The 18,477-nt window shown below is 34.9% G+C and overlaps 1 protein-coding gene across 1 annotated transcript in view; it reads left to right on the top strand.

The window, feature by feature from the left end:
• The window catches only part of LOC126880626 (rho GTPase-activating protein 100F), a 262,842-nt gene that overhangs the window by 230,211 nt on the left and 14,154 nt on the right, over positions 1–18,477 (top strand). The window contains exons 17-21 of the mRNA XM_050644637.1: positions 41–159; positions 2,735–2,870; positions 9,318–9,598; positions 13,364–13,598; positions 18,150–18,361. Coding sequence (XP_050500594.1) covers positions 41–159; positions 2,735–2,870; positions 9,318–9,598; positions 13,364–13,598; positions 18,150–18,361 — 983 coding nt within the window. The remainder of the gene's footprint in view (positions 1–40; positions 160–2,734; positions 2,871–9,317; positions 9,599–13,363; positions 13,599–18,149; positions 18,362–18,477) is intronic.

Genomic DNA, 18,477 nt, shown 5'->3' with positions numbered 1-18,477 from the left:
TTGTAATTGGATCACTAATGCTCTTCTATAAACTTTTTAGGCACACTATATTTGAGACTGAGACATACTGATTCCCAAAATCTATACCGAAGAAGACCTCTTTCTACATTAACTTTATCTAGGACCACACCGCTTTTTGGTGTGGATTTAGAAACTGTGGTAAGTATTATTAAATACTGAATTTGTATTTTGTAATAAAATTTATAACTTCGAAATTTTGTACACTAGTCTAGAGTGTACACTATTTCTGTGGAGACTATTATTCTTGATTAGAAACAACCAGATCAGGAAATTAAAATTTATCCTATTATTTCGCAAACATTGTTCTTTAACTTTTTTCTACGCCGTTTTAGGTACATGCAATAGAACATTCAGTAGGAAGTGAAGTCAATTATCTTTAGAATGGCCTATTATAGAAGGTTTTATGACTATTTTTAAGCAAGATATAGTTTTTTAAAGTTTTATACTTTTAACGATTTTTGATATGTTTAAAGATTATTTTTAAATTTCTCATTATAACTTTTTTTCTTGTACATTTTGGTGTATACATTGCTAAATACAAAAGAAAGCTTATTTTCCTTACTTTGAAATCATGTATTGTAAAAAATTCTAGAACTATTTTTAAACAACATATGCTTTATCAAAATGTGACATACACACATGCAATATGTCACACAAGTTGGAACCATATTATGGAAAACATTTTTATTATTAATTTTATGAAAAATAGTTATTCTTCATAAAATGCTGTGCATAGCCTAAAACCTAAGATGCACTCATCAGATATCAAATTCTATAAATAGTATACGAGGTATAATATGTTAAAAATATGAATTTCGCTCAAGAGTAGAGTGCCTTTATATTTCACAATATGGAAAAGGTTATTTGGAATTAAAAATTATGTTCTAATAGGTAAATAAAATGTTGTTCTGAAGATATTTTCTTGTGGCATTTTTTATAATCAAGTATATTCAAATGGGAAATAAACCACAATTTTACCTAAAAATTATTTTATTAACGTTTCGACGCCCAAGTCGGGTGTCGTTGTCAAAATACAAAATAATACTAAATAAAATAAAAATGTTGTTGCTTAGTAAAAAATTCTTCTAATAATTTATTTAATCTGATTCATTTATATCGGCAATTCAGACACGTATTATACATTTTAAAGTAGACGACTTTAAAATGATATTGCCAATATTGATAAGTAAAGTCTCCCAGGAACGCAACTCATCAATATTGGCAATATCATTTTAAAGTCGTCTACTTTAAAATGTATAATACGTGTCTGAATTGCCGATATAAATGAATCAGATTAAATAAATTATTAGAAGAATTTTTTACTAAGCAACAACATTTTTATTTTATTTAGTATTATTTTGTATTTTGACAACGACACCCGACTTGGGCGTCGAAACATTAATAAAATCATTTTTAGGTAAAATTGTGGTTTATTTCCCATTTTAATATACTTGATTATAGGTAAATAAAAATTTTCAAAGTGAAAAAATTAAATGTTTATCAAATTACGGATAGTCTTGGTTATCCTACGGATATCATGTATAAAAATAGCCATAGAATTTTTTTACAACAGGTACACCATTTTAAAGTAAAGAAAATAAGGTTTCTTTTGTATTCAGCAATGTATAAAAAAATTTGTAAATGTAGAAGAAAAAAGTTATAATGAGAAATATAAAAATAATCGTAAAAAAAAATAAAAAATCGTTAAAAGTATAAAATTTTTAAAAACCATAACTTTTTAAAAAATAGTAGTACAACCTTATATAATGGACCTTATATAATGGTAATTGACTTCTCTTTCTATTAAATTTACCATTGTATATAGCTGAGAATGCGTAGAAAAAAGTTACAGTACAATGTTTGCCAAATTATGGGGAAAATGGCCCAAAAATGCTGTGAGCGGCGAAATTTGAAAAATCATATTTCAGAAACTATACATCCTACAGATTTCTACTAAACATTATTTTAAAGAGGAATGAAGGAAGTTTTTTTCTGTGAAGCAATACCTGTACCTATAATCCCGTGGAAAAAATTTATGGGGCAAAAAACAAAATTACTTTTTTTCGTGTTTTTTTTTGCTTTTTTTTTAATATACCTTTGTAAAAAAATATATTTTTGACTTTAAAAGGTGATATTTCGATAGTAAATTTAATCTGGAACAATTTTTCTGCAGACGTTTTGGTACCAGAAGTGCATAGAACTCACCCTAATATACCCTGTGCCCAGGGACTAATTCACCCCTTTCTCACCCTTTAAATGGTAGCACTTCGCGGTTTTTTTTATATTTAGAGGGCCATTGACCACATGAAACAATAAAATCCCGTTAACGTTGTAGTTCCTTTCTACAGTACATAATCAACAACCTAATATAACCAAATTAGGAATTAAAAAAAAGTTACTCGTTACTTCATGTATCTTTATTTTAAGTATTGAATTCTTTTCAACAAATTTTATCGGAATGGGACGTTTCGATGCCGCCGGTTCATCACCAGTCCATTTAATCGCCGTCATATCTCGCATTTCCTAGAATTCCTAATTAATACTAAAAATAACTAATAATTGTAACTGTCGAAAATTCGGAAATATATCAGATAGCGATTAATTGACTGGCGATGAATCGGCCGGCATCGGCATCGAACTGGCGGCATCGAAACGGCGGCGATGAAACGTCCTAGACCCAATTTTATCGATTGATATTTTCAAATTTGTTTAGGTAAATCGAGAAAGTAAGACTGGTGGAGTACCTGGAGGAGTAGCGACAGGGTTAGTAGCCAGTAGTCAACACAATATTCCTATTATAATAAGAAGGTGTGTTGAAGAAGTTGAACGGAGAGGACTAGATATTATTGGTAAGTTGCAAATTTAATGTAGCACAATAAGTTTAGTTCATATAAAATGGTAAATAAGAAGTCAAAGTATAGATAATAAATCAACTAAAATATATATAACAGCAGAAAACAGAATGTATTTCTGTGGGGGTCCATTCTAACTCTTTTTGGGGATTCTTCTTTTCCCTATTCATCTTACGTACCCGTACGATACTAACTGTTGTCTTTCGCTGTCGTCTACTTGTTCTTTCTATTCCCATTGGTTGTCTAATGTCGCTGGTTCTAGTATAGATTTTCTTGATGACCTCCTCCAAAAATCCATCTCAATGGATAGCGTTGTCATCATCAATCAGCCCTTTGCATCCACTGCTAGATATAGGCCTCCCCTATTTCCGTCCATTGTCTTCTGTCCTGGGCGCTTTGATTCCAATTTGTGGTCAGTCTTTTTACATCATACGTCCATCGCGTGGGTGGTCTTCCTCTACTTCTTTTATCGGCTCTTGGTCTCCACACGAGCAAACCTTTTTGTGCATCTCCCATCTGCCAGAAGGGCTACATGACCGGCCCAGTTCTAAGTTTAGCCACCTGAGATACAACATCTGTAACTCCTATTCTCAATCGCAGTTCTTCGTTTGTTACGTGGCCCCGTTACATTTATAACCGCATTCACAATACGTGTGAAGAATACCTGAGTCGTTCTCAATATGGTTTTAGGAAGGGTACAGGCACCAGAGAAGCAATTATGGGATTGACACTAATGGCAGAAAGGTATCTCGAGGTTCAAAAACAGATGTATGTGTGCTTTGTCGATTATAGAAAGGCCTGCGACCGCATTAGACACGAAAAATTGATTGAGGTGCTAAAAGAAGTAGGGCTGCACGGAGGACACGACATAGCTATAATAAGCAATACATACTGGAACCACACAGGATGTGTTCGAACAGACAACGGAAATACCATTTATGTAAACATAGAACGAGGAGTGCGTCAAGGGTGCATTCTGTCCCCTCTACTATTTAACGTCTATGCCGAACATATCATCACAGCTTCTCTCGAAGATCGCCCTGAAGGTGCCAGAGTCAATGGAATTATCATTAACAATGTAAGATATGCCGATGACACCATAGTATTAGCGGAAACAGAAAACCAACTAAAAATATTGATGAACATACTATCAGAAGAAAGTCACAGACTGGGCTTGGATATTAATCTTTCCAAAACCAAAATCATGGTATTCCACAAGAACCCCCATGAACAAATTACACCGAACACACAAATCAATGGTATCACCCTTCAGAGTTCCAAGAGCTTCATATACCTGGGCAGAGAGCTAAACAATCAGCTAGACCACTCAAAAGAAATTAGAAGACGCATTGAAATAGCAAGATCTGGCTTCATGAACATGCGTAAAATGCTCTGTAACCCCAAACTATCAGTCACACTAAGATTGAGAACACTTAAGTGTTATGTGTGGTCTCTATTACTATATGGCTGTGAGACCTGGACATTAAAACAGTATGACGTCAACAAACTGAATTCATTCGAAATGTGGATGTACTGCCGAATGCTAAGAATAAGCTGGACCAGCAAAACTACAAACGAAGAAGTACTGGAAATAATGAACACACGTCCTCATCTGGTCAATACAATCAAAATTAGAACGACGTCATATCTAGGACACATAATGCGCCATAGGGAATTTCAGCAGCTTCAGGTAATATTAGAAGGCAAAGTCGAAGGTAAAAGGGGTATAGGAAGAAAGAAGAAATCCTGGCTCCGAAACATCAGAGAGATTGGATCCACACAACAGGGAATGACTTAATCCATCAAGCCCAGAACAGAGAGAAATTTGCCATATTGATCGTCAATCTCAATAGAGAAGGCACTTAGGAGGAGGAGGACATGGTCCCGCAATGGCACACCGACCTTTCCATCTTACGTTGAGCAATTCTTAGTTTCTTAGCACTTCTTCTTGTAGTTCCTTCTCCTAACGGAAGTTGGCTATCATCTCAGCTATCCGTATCTTATTGGCGGCAGCTCTGAAAAGTCTACTGACCTGCAACTAAACCACTCTCTTAAGTTTTTCAGCCAGGAAATTCTTCTTCCACCTATTGATCTTTTCCCCTTAATTATGCCCTGCATTATAAGCCTTAATATCTCATATTTCGCACCTCTAGTGATGTAGCCCAAATTTTCCAGCTTTCTTGTTTTGATGTTCTTTATCACCTCGCCATCCTTTTGTAGCCTTCTTAACGCTTCTGCATTCGTAACTCGTTGGATCCATGATATTTTCAAAATCCTTCTGTAGCACCACATCTCAAATGCTTCCAACTTTTTTATGTTGTCTACTTTTCACGTCCAGCTTTCCATTCCATACAACAAAGTCGAGAACACGTAGCATCTTAAGGCTTTTATTTTCAGCTCCAGAGGTAGGTCTCGATTAACTTAGCTCTTAACATTACTAAGTGATAAAATAGCGTTATACTTTTTGGTTTATTCCCAGACTTCAACTCCATAGGTTACTGGCCTCGATAGGCCAATACATACTGGTTTTAATAGTTTATTGTAAATCCGTTTTTTATTTTATGTTCTTATATTTGTTTGCCACAATACCGAATGCAGGACCTCTATCGCCTGTCTTCCCTCTACTTCTTCTTCTTCTTAGTCTAACCATTCACGTCCACATCTGAACATAAGCTTCTTTAAGTCTTCCTTTCCATTGTTTTTTGTTGTACGCTACTTGTAGCCAATTCTGTCCATCTCATAGGAGGTCTGCCTCTGGGTCTTTTGTGTTCGTATGGTCTCCAGGTTAGAATTGTTCTGTGCCATTTGTTTAGATCGCTCCTAGCTACATGTCCAGCGTATTCCCATTTCAAATTTAATGATTTTTGTACCACATCGATGACTTTGGCTTTCTGTCTTATCCATGTGTTTGTTTTCCTGTCCTTATGTGATATGCCAAGCACTGCTCTTTCCATCGCGTGTTGAGTGTTTTTGAGTATATTCATATTCTTTTTTGAGATTGTCCATGTTTGTGCCCCATATGTTAATATCGAAATAATGCATGCATCAAAAACTTTAGATCTAAGATGCAGTTGAATTTGCTGATTTCTGAGTATATAGTTCAGTTTACCGAATGCTGCCCATGCTAACTTTCTTTTTCTTTTTATTTCTTCCGTTTGAATTTCCCTATTTAGTATTATTTTTTGTCCTAAATATATATATCCCTGTTCTCACTATCCTTTCTTTAATATTCTTCTTTTCCTCCTCTACTTGCTAGTTGTATACCCTGATATACATATTCATTGCAGCGTGCAATTGTTTCCTGTTCCAGGTTCAGGTTATCCGTTCCTTCCCTTCGTACGCATAGATATTTGTGTTTTTTTTTTGGTATTTAGCTCCAGATCCATTTTCTATATTTCCCTATTAATTTCCTTGCCAAATATTCAAGATCTTCCTTGTCTTGTGCAATTAATGTGCAGCGTGTAGATTAGACAGTAGCTGTCAGACTTCATTAGAATACAAAGATTGCAATGGGCCGGACATGTGATACGATAGGCTTCCAAAAAGAGCACTGAATGCTAGAATGCAGGTAAAGAGACCAGTTGGAAAGTCAAGAAAGCGCTGGAAAGACACAGTAAACAGCGAAGCACAAGCCCTTTTAGGAGTCCCTGTATGGAGAAGAACAGCCACAGACAAGCAAGGGTGGAGGCAAAAATAAAGGAGGCCAAGGCTCAATTTGGGTTGTAGTGCCGTAGAAGAAGAAGAAGAAGGGTAGATTAGTATTGAAAAATAACGACGATACATAGCGTCCTTGTCTTAGTCCTTTAGTGGCCAGAAAACCTTTTGATATTGTCTTTCCAGTTTTAATGTTAGATGTCGAGTTTCTACTTTTAGCGCCTGTACAATACTTATGTATTAGACTGTAGATATATTTATGCTGGTTTTTTTCTAGTACTTCCCATAGTCTATTATTGGGTACCGTGTCATGCCTTCGTTAGATCTACCATAAGTAAATGCAAGTCTTGGGCTCTTGACAGCCTTCTTTCTATTACTTGGGTTATCCATAAAATGTTATCTATTATGGATCTATACATACATATAATCGGTTCATAACGTTCTACAACGTCTTCCGATTCCCAATCGCCATTGTTCTCTATCGTAACACATGTCTTCGTTCAAGCCTCTTTCTCTAATTTCCCTATGAATTCCTTCTATCCAACTTCTCCCAGGTCTACCTCTTTTTCGCCGTCCTTTTGGCGCCCATTGGGTAATCTGTCGTTTTCCACACGTTGTACGTGGCCAAACCATCTTAGTTGCTTTGTTTTTATGTCGTCAATTATTGTATGCTTTACATCCATTATCTCCAATATTCTTGCGTTTCTGATTTTATCCATTATGGATCTACCTGCCCTAAATCTACTTGTGCCTCTAATTCACTGGGATGATATTCTTCACATATAACTTCTTTTAATATTCTTCCTTTACAGTCAACTTAATGTGTTAGTGTGCAAGGAAAACTTAATGTGCAAGGAAAAATCCAAGGACGAAGAAATCCAGGCCGTAGAAGAATGTCCTGGATGAGAAATTTGAGAGAGTGGTTTGGCTGTACCACTAACGAATTGTTCAAAACAGCAGTAAATAAAATTAGAATCGCCCTAATGATATCCAATCTCCGATAGGAGAGGCACTCAAAGAGGAAGAATGTGTTAGTTACGGTAATAATACCTCTGTAGATATTTGGCTCTTATTTACTACCTTTTTTATTTATAGATTTTTATGTAAAATGGTAATTTTTAATGATCCATCAAATATCATAAAGCACCTGATACAATAAAGTTTTATCAGATATTTATCAGGTTTCCCAGCAAACAGACTTGATCCCAATTACGTGATAATTACGTTAAATTTACGGCAAATTTCAACGAATACGTAACTCGGTGATTTATGACGGGAAAAAAACGTATTTCAGTGCCAAATCATTCATCTATATATTAGTGCTTTCTTTATACATGTTTGACATTAGAATAATATAAAATCATAATGACGAATATAGTACATGTTTTTTATAATATTTGTGAATTTTGGTTACATCGCAAAGGTACGTTTATTTCACGTAATAATCACGAAACAGAAATAACTTCCTTTGGTTAAATTTTGAGAAATATTTTGGAAACAAAATTTTACAAGGATGTTGGTTAAATAGGTATCGCTTGAATTTTACTCATTGTATTTTATGGACGTCGAAAAATTAGATGTATTTCACGTAAAAGTAATGTAAATAATACCAATATTTAAACAAAAAGTTTATGATTTCGCTTTTAAGATCATTTAGCATAACTATTTCAATCCAACCTTGATTTAAAGCTATTTTTTTCTTTAAAAATATCACAGGAGCTAAAATGATGAGTCTTATTTTCAAATCGCGCGCGGTGATGAAGTACTACCAAGCCTTTCTCCTTTAAATACCATCACGTGACTAACATAGTTGGTTCGAAAGTTCGAAAAATAAATTAATCGATTTATCGAATAATAGATACGTTTCGATAGGATTATTTTTTTATATTATTCTGGTATTGAAATAGATTTTTAGTAAGACCAATTAGTTAATAGTAGAAGAAATTTAAAAACAAAAAGAAAATTCGTAATACTAATTTAAATTAAGTAGAATAGTTTAACTGTAATTTAAAAATAATCGATTTTTATAATCGATGATCATTACCTCTAATATCAGCTTCTCTGGCTGTGGCTTCTCACAACAAAAAGTGAAACGTGAAGAGCTTTATTTCCCTCGTTTTATTTAGGCGGGTTTATTTATAATAATGTCTTTCGTATTAACGTTTACCTCACTGCTCGAGGGTTGAAGTGCCATGATGCAATTAGAAAAAAACAAGAAAATGTCGAAGTGTCCTCCTCGAAATAAAAAGTGACCTGTGTTGTGTTTTGTGTTGGCAAATTTTTTAGTGTGTCTTTAGGTCGGTACCATTTTTGGTTCATTATCTTGCATAATAATTATACATGACAAATGTTTTAAAGTCTCTAAATTCTACTAAATAAATACATTGTTAATACTTTATATGCTTGTTTTGTTTATATCATATTATGAGGATAATAATTACGTGATTCTTAAGTTAATTAAGGTCGAATTATTTACGTGAACCGAGGACGTATCTTTCACGTGAATACTAATATATACATTCCCTAAAAGATACGTTAATCAACACGTATTTGCAACGTGAATTTCCCGAAAGATTTTATTGCTATTTAAGGTAAATAACACGTCTATTGAAGACGAGTTATTCACGTAATTTAAAGACGTATTTTCAATGTGACATTTCAACCAAATTTTCACGTGAAATTCACGTAAGCAATTTACGTATATTGGTGACAAATGTACCCAAAATTCACGTAATTAACACGTCGGTCTGTTTGCTGGGTTATTTACTTACTAATAAAATACCTCTTTAGGTTTGTATCGATTGTGTGGCTCCGCGACCAAGAAGCGCATTCTCAGAGAAGCCTTCGAAAGGAACAGTAGATCCGTGGATCTAAGTCCGGACAACGTGCCGGACATTAACGTTATTACAGGAGTTTTGAAAGATTACCTCAGAGAACTTCCAGAACCCTTATTCACGAAATGCCTCTATCAGATGATGGTAGATGCGCTTGGTGTTTGCCTGCCCGATGATCCAGAGGGAAATGCTAAATTAATGTTCTCCATTTTGGATTGTTTACCTAGGATTAATAGGGTAAGTCTACATTTATATATTATACAATTAAGTAGATAGTTTTAGTGGAACGCATTTATTAGATATTTAGACTTAAGAGACTACATCAGCTTGTCATCAAAACGGAAAACGCGTTCCAAGATTGCGGCTTTAATTTTGAATATTTTGTCGAGATATTTGGCACACATTTACGAAATATAATAAAGAATGCCGGTACAGAGCCCAATTTGAGAAATATGTTAGATAGTATGTGGAAATTACTCTATAATTAAATAAAGTATTACAAAAACGAGCCATTAAGAAACGTACCATTAAGAAGAACTAAGAAATACAACTCAAATAAACTTTTTTATCCCATGCCTAGGTTTTGTGTCACATTGAAATTACTAAAATTGATTATCTGTAACAAGAAATCGAACTTAACTGACTGATTTGGTAACTTTTGGCGCGTCTATGAGTATATTATTATCGCAATATTTGCCTTCGTCTTTGATAGTGTCACGTACTGCCGATGCATTGCTGTCAAAGGTTCGCAGAACTTTCGAAAAACGGTGCGGCTTCTATCTCTCGAATTAATATTGATGACGAGCTGATGTATCTTCTTAATACGATTATATATTATATTTATATAACACACCTAGAAGATCTGGACCATTTGAATTATTATTTTTAAGAGTTGCGCTATTCTCCGCTGAGATCTCATCAAACTATTTCTTGTGTAGTTTTCTTAAGTTTATTCGGTTTACACGTAGGTCTAAATCCTTCGGTAACTCCGTATAAAATTTCGTGCGATGTCGGATACAATAATGCTGGGACAGTTAACAATGAAGCCTGTAAATATAAATATTATTCAGGTCTACGCTCCCACCTTTTCGTTTTGCAAGTTCTAATACAGAGAGCCAGGGATGTCAACTGCGATGAGTGTAAATGTTTCATTGGTTTCGAAAAGGCATTTGACAAAGTACCACATAGGAATCGATGGAACTAATCGATATCCTAAAAACATCGGGACTCGTTGGTAAGGATGCAAGACTGATCTCAAACTTATATCTCTAACAAAAAGCAACAGCGTGATTTGCAAATGAACTGTCCAGGATCATCACAGTCGGAAAAGGAGTTAGGCAGAGTTGCATACTGTCACCAGCATTTATACTCTGAAAACATTTTTAGAGCAGCCTTGGACGAATCAGAAGTTGGTATTGCAGTAAATGACATGCAGTCTGTCCATTTACAGCTTATTTAGTACCATATTAATTATAAAAATGATGTTCGAGATGTGCCTATACAGGCGAATCCTAAGGATATCATGGACGGACAAGATAACCATCGAGACCGTATTACGAAGAGTGGGCAAAGAAAGAGAGATGATGTATACCATTAAAAGGAGAAAGTTAAAATATCTCAGACACATAATGAGAAACGGCACTAAATACAGATTACTGAAGGCAATCCTTCAAGGTAAAGTATTCGGAAATCGAGGAATTGGGAGAAGAAGAGTATCGTGGTTAAAGAACCTGAGGAAATGGTTCTCCACAACAACAACTAATCTATTTAAAGCATCAGTTGATAAAATAATTATAGCCAGAATGATCGCCAATATTCGAATCGAATAGACACTAATAGAAGAAGAATAATGAAAAATAACACAATTTTATTATACTTGCCAGCAGTTTTTTTAATTTACTAAATTCTTTTATTCTGTTCTATAATTTTTAAAATTTATCATTTTTGTTAGTTTTGATATTATTTGATTATTTTTTAAATATGTTTCAAATTATTATTATTAAACTTAAAGATAAAACCCATAACTAAATTAGAATTCATGGTGACGTTTCAATTATTACTTTAATCATCGTCAGAATAATAAGCTTCTTGAGCGGATGCTTTTAAATAATTTTAAAGGAACAAACATAATTAATGAAAACGTAAAATTGACATTGACAATCATTGGGTTAAGTTAATAATTTCAAACACGCCATGTCTTGTTGCGTGTTTAAGGGTGGCTTCAAAAGAAATATGGATAATGCCTCCTTGATGCTGAGTTCTGTTGGAGAACTTGCATGACCAATGATTGAGAAGTCCTTACGACTAATAGGGTGGTTAGAATCAGTCTGTTTACAAACGTTCCCTTAGATGAAACTATCAACATAATAATAAATTCACTTTTTCCAAGTTCCAATTCAAGCTTTTTAGGAATGAAGCAGTCAAAATTTAAAGATCTACTGACATTAGCTGCCAAAGAATGTCTATTCAGTTTTGACGGAAAAGTGTATAGACAAATAGATGGCGTTGCAATGGGCTCTCCTTTAGGACCAGTTTTCGCGAACACTTTTCTATGTCACCATGAGAAAACATGGTTAGCTGACTGTCCAATTGATTTTAAGCCACTTCTTTATAAACGATACGTGGATGATATTTTTCTCATCTTCAAACATACCGATCACATTCAACATTTTTTAGATTATCTCAACCAGAAACACCACAATATGAAATTTACTAGTGAAATTGAAATCAATGGAAATCTGCCCTTCTTAGGAATTAACATATTCAGATCACCTTCAGGTTTTTCCACTTCAATATACAGAAAACCAACCTTCACCGGCCTGTATATAAACGCAGATAGCTTCATTCCCAACAAATACAAAACAAGTTTAATCAATATACTTGTTCACCGCGCTTTCACTATCTGTTCAACCTGGCAATTCCTACATGAAGAATTAGAAAACATAAAGATGATCTTAAGTTAAAATGGTTTTTCGTTGAACTTCTTAGAAAGATACATCAGACGTTTTTTCAATAACAAATTCCAACCAAACAACAAAGTAGAAGAAATCAAAGAAAAGATCTATATCAAACTTCCATATACTGGTTACCACAGCTTACAAATCCGACGCAACATCCGTAGAATAATTAAAAAAGCATTTCCCTCTATAGAATTAAGATTTGCTTTCACGACTTTGGAAAGGATAGGATCTCGTTTCCATGTGAAAGACATGATTCCTAGTGATCTCGCATCTGACATTATATACCAATTCAAATGTAGTAGCTGTGCAGCTACGTACGTCGGGAAGACTCGACGTCACTTTAATGTCAGATGTTGCGAACACTTAGATATCACTCCTCACTTAGGAAGACGATCAAGAACAGTTCCAAATTCAGCAGTATTCCAACATATGACTGATTCTAACCACCCTATTAGTCGTAAGGACTTCTCAATCATTGGTCATGCAAGTTCTCCAACAGAACTCAGCATCAAGGAGGCATTATCCATATTTCTTTTGAAGCCACCCTTAAACACGCAACAAGACATGGCGTGTTTGAAATTATTAACTTAACCCAATGATTGTCAATGTCAATTTTACGTTTTCATTAATTATGTTTGTTCCTTTAAAATTATTTAAAAGCATCCGCTCAAGAAGCTTATTATTCTGACGATGATTAAAGTAATAATTGAAACGTCACCATGAATTTTAATTTAGTTATGGGTTTTATCTTTAAGTTTATTATTTTTATCAAGTTTAAGGGTGTGTCCTTATCTACATACATTATTATTATTATTTTGTTTTATTTTATTTCCTTTTTTATTTATAGTTCCTTTAATTTTGAGAGGTATAAATTCGAAATAGTTTATAAACCACTGCAGCTCACAAAAAAATAGGAAATAGGTAAGAAAAAGGGAATAATCTTTGAAAAGATATTTTTAATGATGCCAAGTTTAACTAATTTTATTATAAAAACCACTTATTTGTATTCTTTTGGTTAAGTAACATCTGTAATCTTTTTCAGGCTACTTTAATATTCCTTATGGATCACCTAGCTTTAGTCGTATCTGCGTCGGATCGTAACAAAATGTCTGCCCAAAATTTAGCAACTGCCCTAGCTCCCCCACTAATGTTGCAAACCAGTGATTCTATAACCCCAACGACTGCCACCAAATCGCACGATATCGATTACCAGCAACCAATCAGTGTCCTCAAGTATCTTCTGCAAATCTGGCCTACACCGAAGCATCATCACTCAGGTAATGTGTAGTTGTCTCCCTCTTACACACGTAGAGTGCATTGCTAGTCTGTTAAATAAATATGTTAAAATACAAAAGCGTTTTCAAAATATTTGGTAATTTAACAATCTAATATGGATAATCTAAAGGATAGCTCATTTTTAATGCATCTTGTAACAAACTGAATCCCCACGGTGACGCCTATGGTAGTATACGACGATTTAATATCGCCAGGATTTCATAGAATGTCAAATGGTTGATATGCCAGTCCCTAGTATGTGTGGTCCTAGGTTTGTGTTTATATTTTTAATAGGTATTTGCAGATGTAAATAAAATACAAATACAGTATTAGTTAGTTAACCTTGAAACACTGGAACCAATACACATATTTATCAGCCATTGTAATTATCTTGTAAAATCCCTGAGATTAATTAATATTACACTATATACAATTGGCTTCCCAACCAGTCCCAGTGTTAGACAATTGGCGCCCCACATGGGGTGGATTATTTTTTTTTATAAATTAAAAACTAGCAGACAAGAAAATATGTATAAAAAATAATTTGAAAAACAATAAGAAAAACTACAAAAAAACTTTATATAATCGCTTATACACAGTGCTGTTTTTGTGACGGTACGCCGTACCGGCACATCTTGGAACAAAAAATAAAAAAAACAACAAAATTATAAACAAATTCCTGAATTTCTTCCTTGCTCCCAAATAGCTTTAAAACGCCCTTATTGAGGCTAAATTTAAAAAGTTTTCCCGGGGGCAGACCCCCTTTATGAATCCTCCTCAGAACCCCTGAAACATTGCGTACCGGAACCTTTATTGTTACAAAAACAGCACTGCTTATACATAACCTCGAGATCGAATAAACTGTATCAGAAATTAGAGTGATACCAAAAAAAAATCTCGCAATCGCATAATACATGTTTTACAGATCCGTGTTCCTTATCGCAAAGTCTGCAGTTAAGGTCTCTATTATAAATGCTTATTTTGTTCAGGAATTTCTTTACTGGTGCATGGTCAACATTCATGTTACTATTCTCGGTTTGTGTCTGCCCATATGGAGCAGTTGCTCTGTACTTTTTGTATATGGTACATAAATGAAGATTTTTCCATGTGTTTTATTCTGTTCCAATATCGCACATGACTTTCTAAGATCAAATCCTAAAGAGCTCTACGTACTGCAGCCTTTGGTACTCTCAGAGTCACAGCGGTTTGATCAGATTCTATTTTAGCAATGTGATTTGCTTTTTCGTTGCCTTTAATGCCCTGGTACCCCGGAAAGCTTAACCTTGTTCCGTTCTCTGAGATAATTCAGTCTAGTGGAACACATAGTGGAACTATGGTGAGTGGAACTATGGTAAACCAATGCTAAAGAGAAATGAAGGGTGAATAACTGGAGGAGAACAGCCAAGGCAAGGGATGCTTGAAGGCAGACACTGGGGAGACCAGGGTCCGACTAAGGCTGTAGCTCCATACTACTAGCTTAGGCTGTAGGTCTCTAGGAGAGAGAGGGAAAGAGAGAGAGAGAGAGAGAAAGAGAGATGCAATCCCACACCAGCCTCCACGTCTATATGATATTCTTGATGTATTAGAGTATGTATCAATATTTCATCCCTGATATATATGTCGGTCAGTTTCGCTGTCTTCTGTATGAATAACATACAGTAATTTGTAAAAAAAAAATAATGTTCAATTCCTTTGAGTTTTGAATTAATTAACGTTTAAAAATAATTTTAACATATTTATTTTTAAAGTTAGTCACCTACATGTGTAATAATCCACCATGATTATCTCTGATCGAATTTTTGGTACGGAAAGTAACACATATTGATGTTTTAGATGGCTTTACATGTTGTCTGTAATAATATATAATTATACAACACCCACATATTATCAGATACAAAATATTATATTATAAATACCATGTACCAAATGTCCACAGTTACTTTTGATTTTCTTTCACTCATTTATTTTGTTTCATTTTCATTTATTTTTTCTTTGCTATTTGTTTTATGTTTAATGTTTGTCTTAGGTTTATTGTTTGTTTTTGTTTTAGAAGTACATGTTATAACCGAAAATGTTTTTCCACAAACCCAATAGTCCATGTCACACCCATACCACCAGTACCACCACCACCTACCGATTTTGGTCATGGTAGTTGTGTCTTTAGTAAAAGTAGAAAACGTACTATAGTTAAGGTGACCTGACAAGACAATATAGATTTCAAAGGTAATATTAAAAAAAAACTAATATATTTATAGATACACATAGTTTATATTACTTTTTTACAACTAATATTGTATACAAAATAAATTTCATTATTTTATTTATCAGGATTGCGTCAGAAATATTTAAATAACAATATAGAGACCATAACAGCAAATACAAAAACCCTCAAGTCATCGTTAAGAGACAAATAGTATAAAAATCAAACTACATTCCCATTTTTCCAAAACTAAAACTAATGACTATGAAATTTAGAGTCTTTCATAAATATGAGAACTTCATATAAAATTTGTAAATGTTAATACACATAACAAGTTCATATTTAAGAACTACTTATTCGACATTTGACTAAAATATGCAAAAATTAAAATATAATATGTATATTCGGAGATAAAGCATTGGTCTGACTTAACAGGAACTTATTCACTTGTATCCATTGCTTTACATATCTTTTGGCTGTCTGCATTGTATGCCACAGGGCGTAAGTCTTCATAAAATAGTCTCGTGTATACATTTTTAGGAAACATGTTATGATTCCTGATTCCGACTTCATTCAGATTTCTCTTATACCCATCTCCTCCATTGCCATACACTCATGAATTTCAGGCCATCTTCCACGACATCCAATTGTCTCGAATATCATTTCTTTCCTTCTATTCATTAATCTCGTCATTTTTCCTGCTTCCCCATGTGCCCTCTTCCTCTTGCAACGGACCGTACACTTTCTCTCGAATGTCTCGAGTTGCGCTTCATATTTTTGTTACTATCCAGGTTTTGAAACCTGGTTTTTTATCCAGGAAAGATAAATGGCAGAAGAAGCATCGGAAGAAGACGAATTTCATGGCTGAAGAACCTGAGAGAATGGTTTGGATGCAGCTCAAAATAACTATTTAGAGTTACTGCTTCAAAAATTAAAATTGCTATGATGATTACCAACCTTCGTAGCAGAGATGGCACCTGAAGAAGAAGAAGGTCTTGTACTTGGTTTTTGTTTCACTTATTTTAAAGCGAGCTCGACACTCTCGCGAAGTTACTCGACGAAGTACTAAGGAAAAGTTGTCCGAAGGGCATCTCTACACACTCGCTCAACTTCGAGGAACACATTCGTGCGGGGAGAAACTAGAATGGACACAGAATGGAAGTAGCCCGAGGCTAAGCGAAGTCGCATGAAGTACCTCTCTACACTCTCGTGCTCGCTGAACTTCGATCAACTTCGCGAGTAGTATAGTGGGCGCTTAAGCCCTATTTTTCGGCAAATGCAGTAATTTGTACTGATTTGGAATTTTTATGGCTGGTTACGTTAATTTTTCTGTCGACTGCTTCAAAGACTAGGTTGAATAGCATGATTTATAGTACGTTTCCCTGTCTCGCTGCCGGATTTATTTCATATAGGGGAGTCAGTTATCCATATACTCTAACTGCGGATTTGAACTCTGCATCGTCATTTTTATGAGGCTGAAATATTTAGTAACAGTGCAAAAGTTCGTTACAGAATATTGCCAAAATTTAAAACAGACCTAAAAAGCAAAGACAGGAAAAAAGGCAATAGGTAGGTATACTAACACAGCACTGTAAGCTGAATCCGCAGTTGCAGCTTATGGGATTGGCAGGTAATGACCTATACAAATTCTGTACTCTAGAAGAAGCAACAGAGCACATTATGTCAATGTGACAGCCTGACAAATGTGTGACAGACTGGCAAATATGTGGCAGCCATTGGCCGATGAAAAGCCACTGGTAAAGAGCTACATGGAGGGTTCTGTCTCAAAGTTATTCGATTTTTTAAAAAATTACAACCCAGAGCAGGTGATCTAGGACTAGAAGGTGACTATAGATCTAAAAAGGTCGCAGTGGAATAGGACAAAATCCACTTCATTGAGCCTATCTATCTATCCGGGAACATACAAACCTGTTTGAAAAAGACCGAAAACAAAAAAAATCCAACAAAATGTAGCCACCTTGATGGAAATAAGAGATTTGGATTTAGTTCAGTTTTGTATCTAGAAAACACAAACAAGTCAAACTCAACTGTCTATTTAGTGGAAAATCGGCATTATATCCGAAAGTTTTATGTTATATTGCTTGATTACCTGTCTAAGCCATATTTTTAGATTAGTAAGAATTTATTAAGGTCACACTAAAATTGAAAGGTGTCTATATAAAGAATTTGAAATTTTATTGTTATGATCTATGATTGCCAATCGATTAGAAAAATTGCTTATTGAGTGGGTTATTTACTGAAATCTATATAACACATTGTCACGTAGCCTAAGTAGTTAGTTTATCGATGTGTGGGGGTGTTGTTGGTATTTAGAGGGGGCCTTTCCAGACAGGTCGGCGCGGCAGGCCATCCGGGCCGCGTGGAGACAGTCGCAGTGCGTGTCCTCCTCAGGGAGCGGTGGCGGTGGCTCTTCAATCCTCGGTGGGGCCAGCGGGGGCCCGAGAGCAGTCTCGGCTCTCTCAGGCTCCGTTTCCTCCTCCTCCTCGCTCAGCAGTCTCGGGCCCGCGAGGCCCACAGCCACAGGTCCCATTACACCAGATACTAGTAAGTATAGATACAGACTGTTTAGTTTTTGATTACATATACACCCTATAAATGACAACACTGCGCGCTTCTCACATATTTTAAAATTCAATAATCTACTAGACGTAAACATTAGC

Source organism: Diabrotica virgifera, chromosome 2, assembly GCF_917563875.1.
Source record: "Diabrotica virgifera virgifera chromosome 2, PGI_DIABVI_V3a".
Classification (NCBI taxonomy): Eukaryota; Metazoa; Arthropoda; class Insecta; order Coleoptera; family Chrysomelidae; genus Diabrotica; species Diabrotica virgifera.
This window is presented reverse-complemented; position numbering and strand designations above follow the sequence as displayed.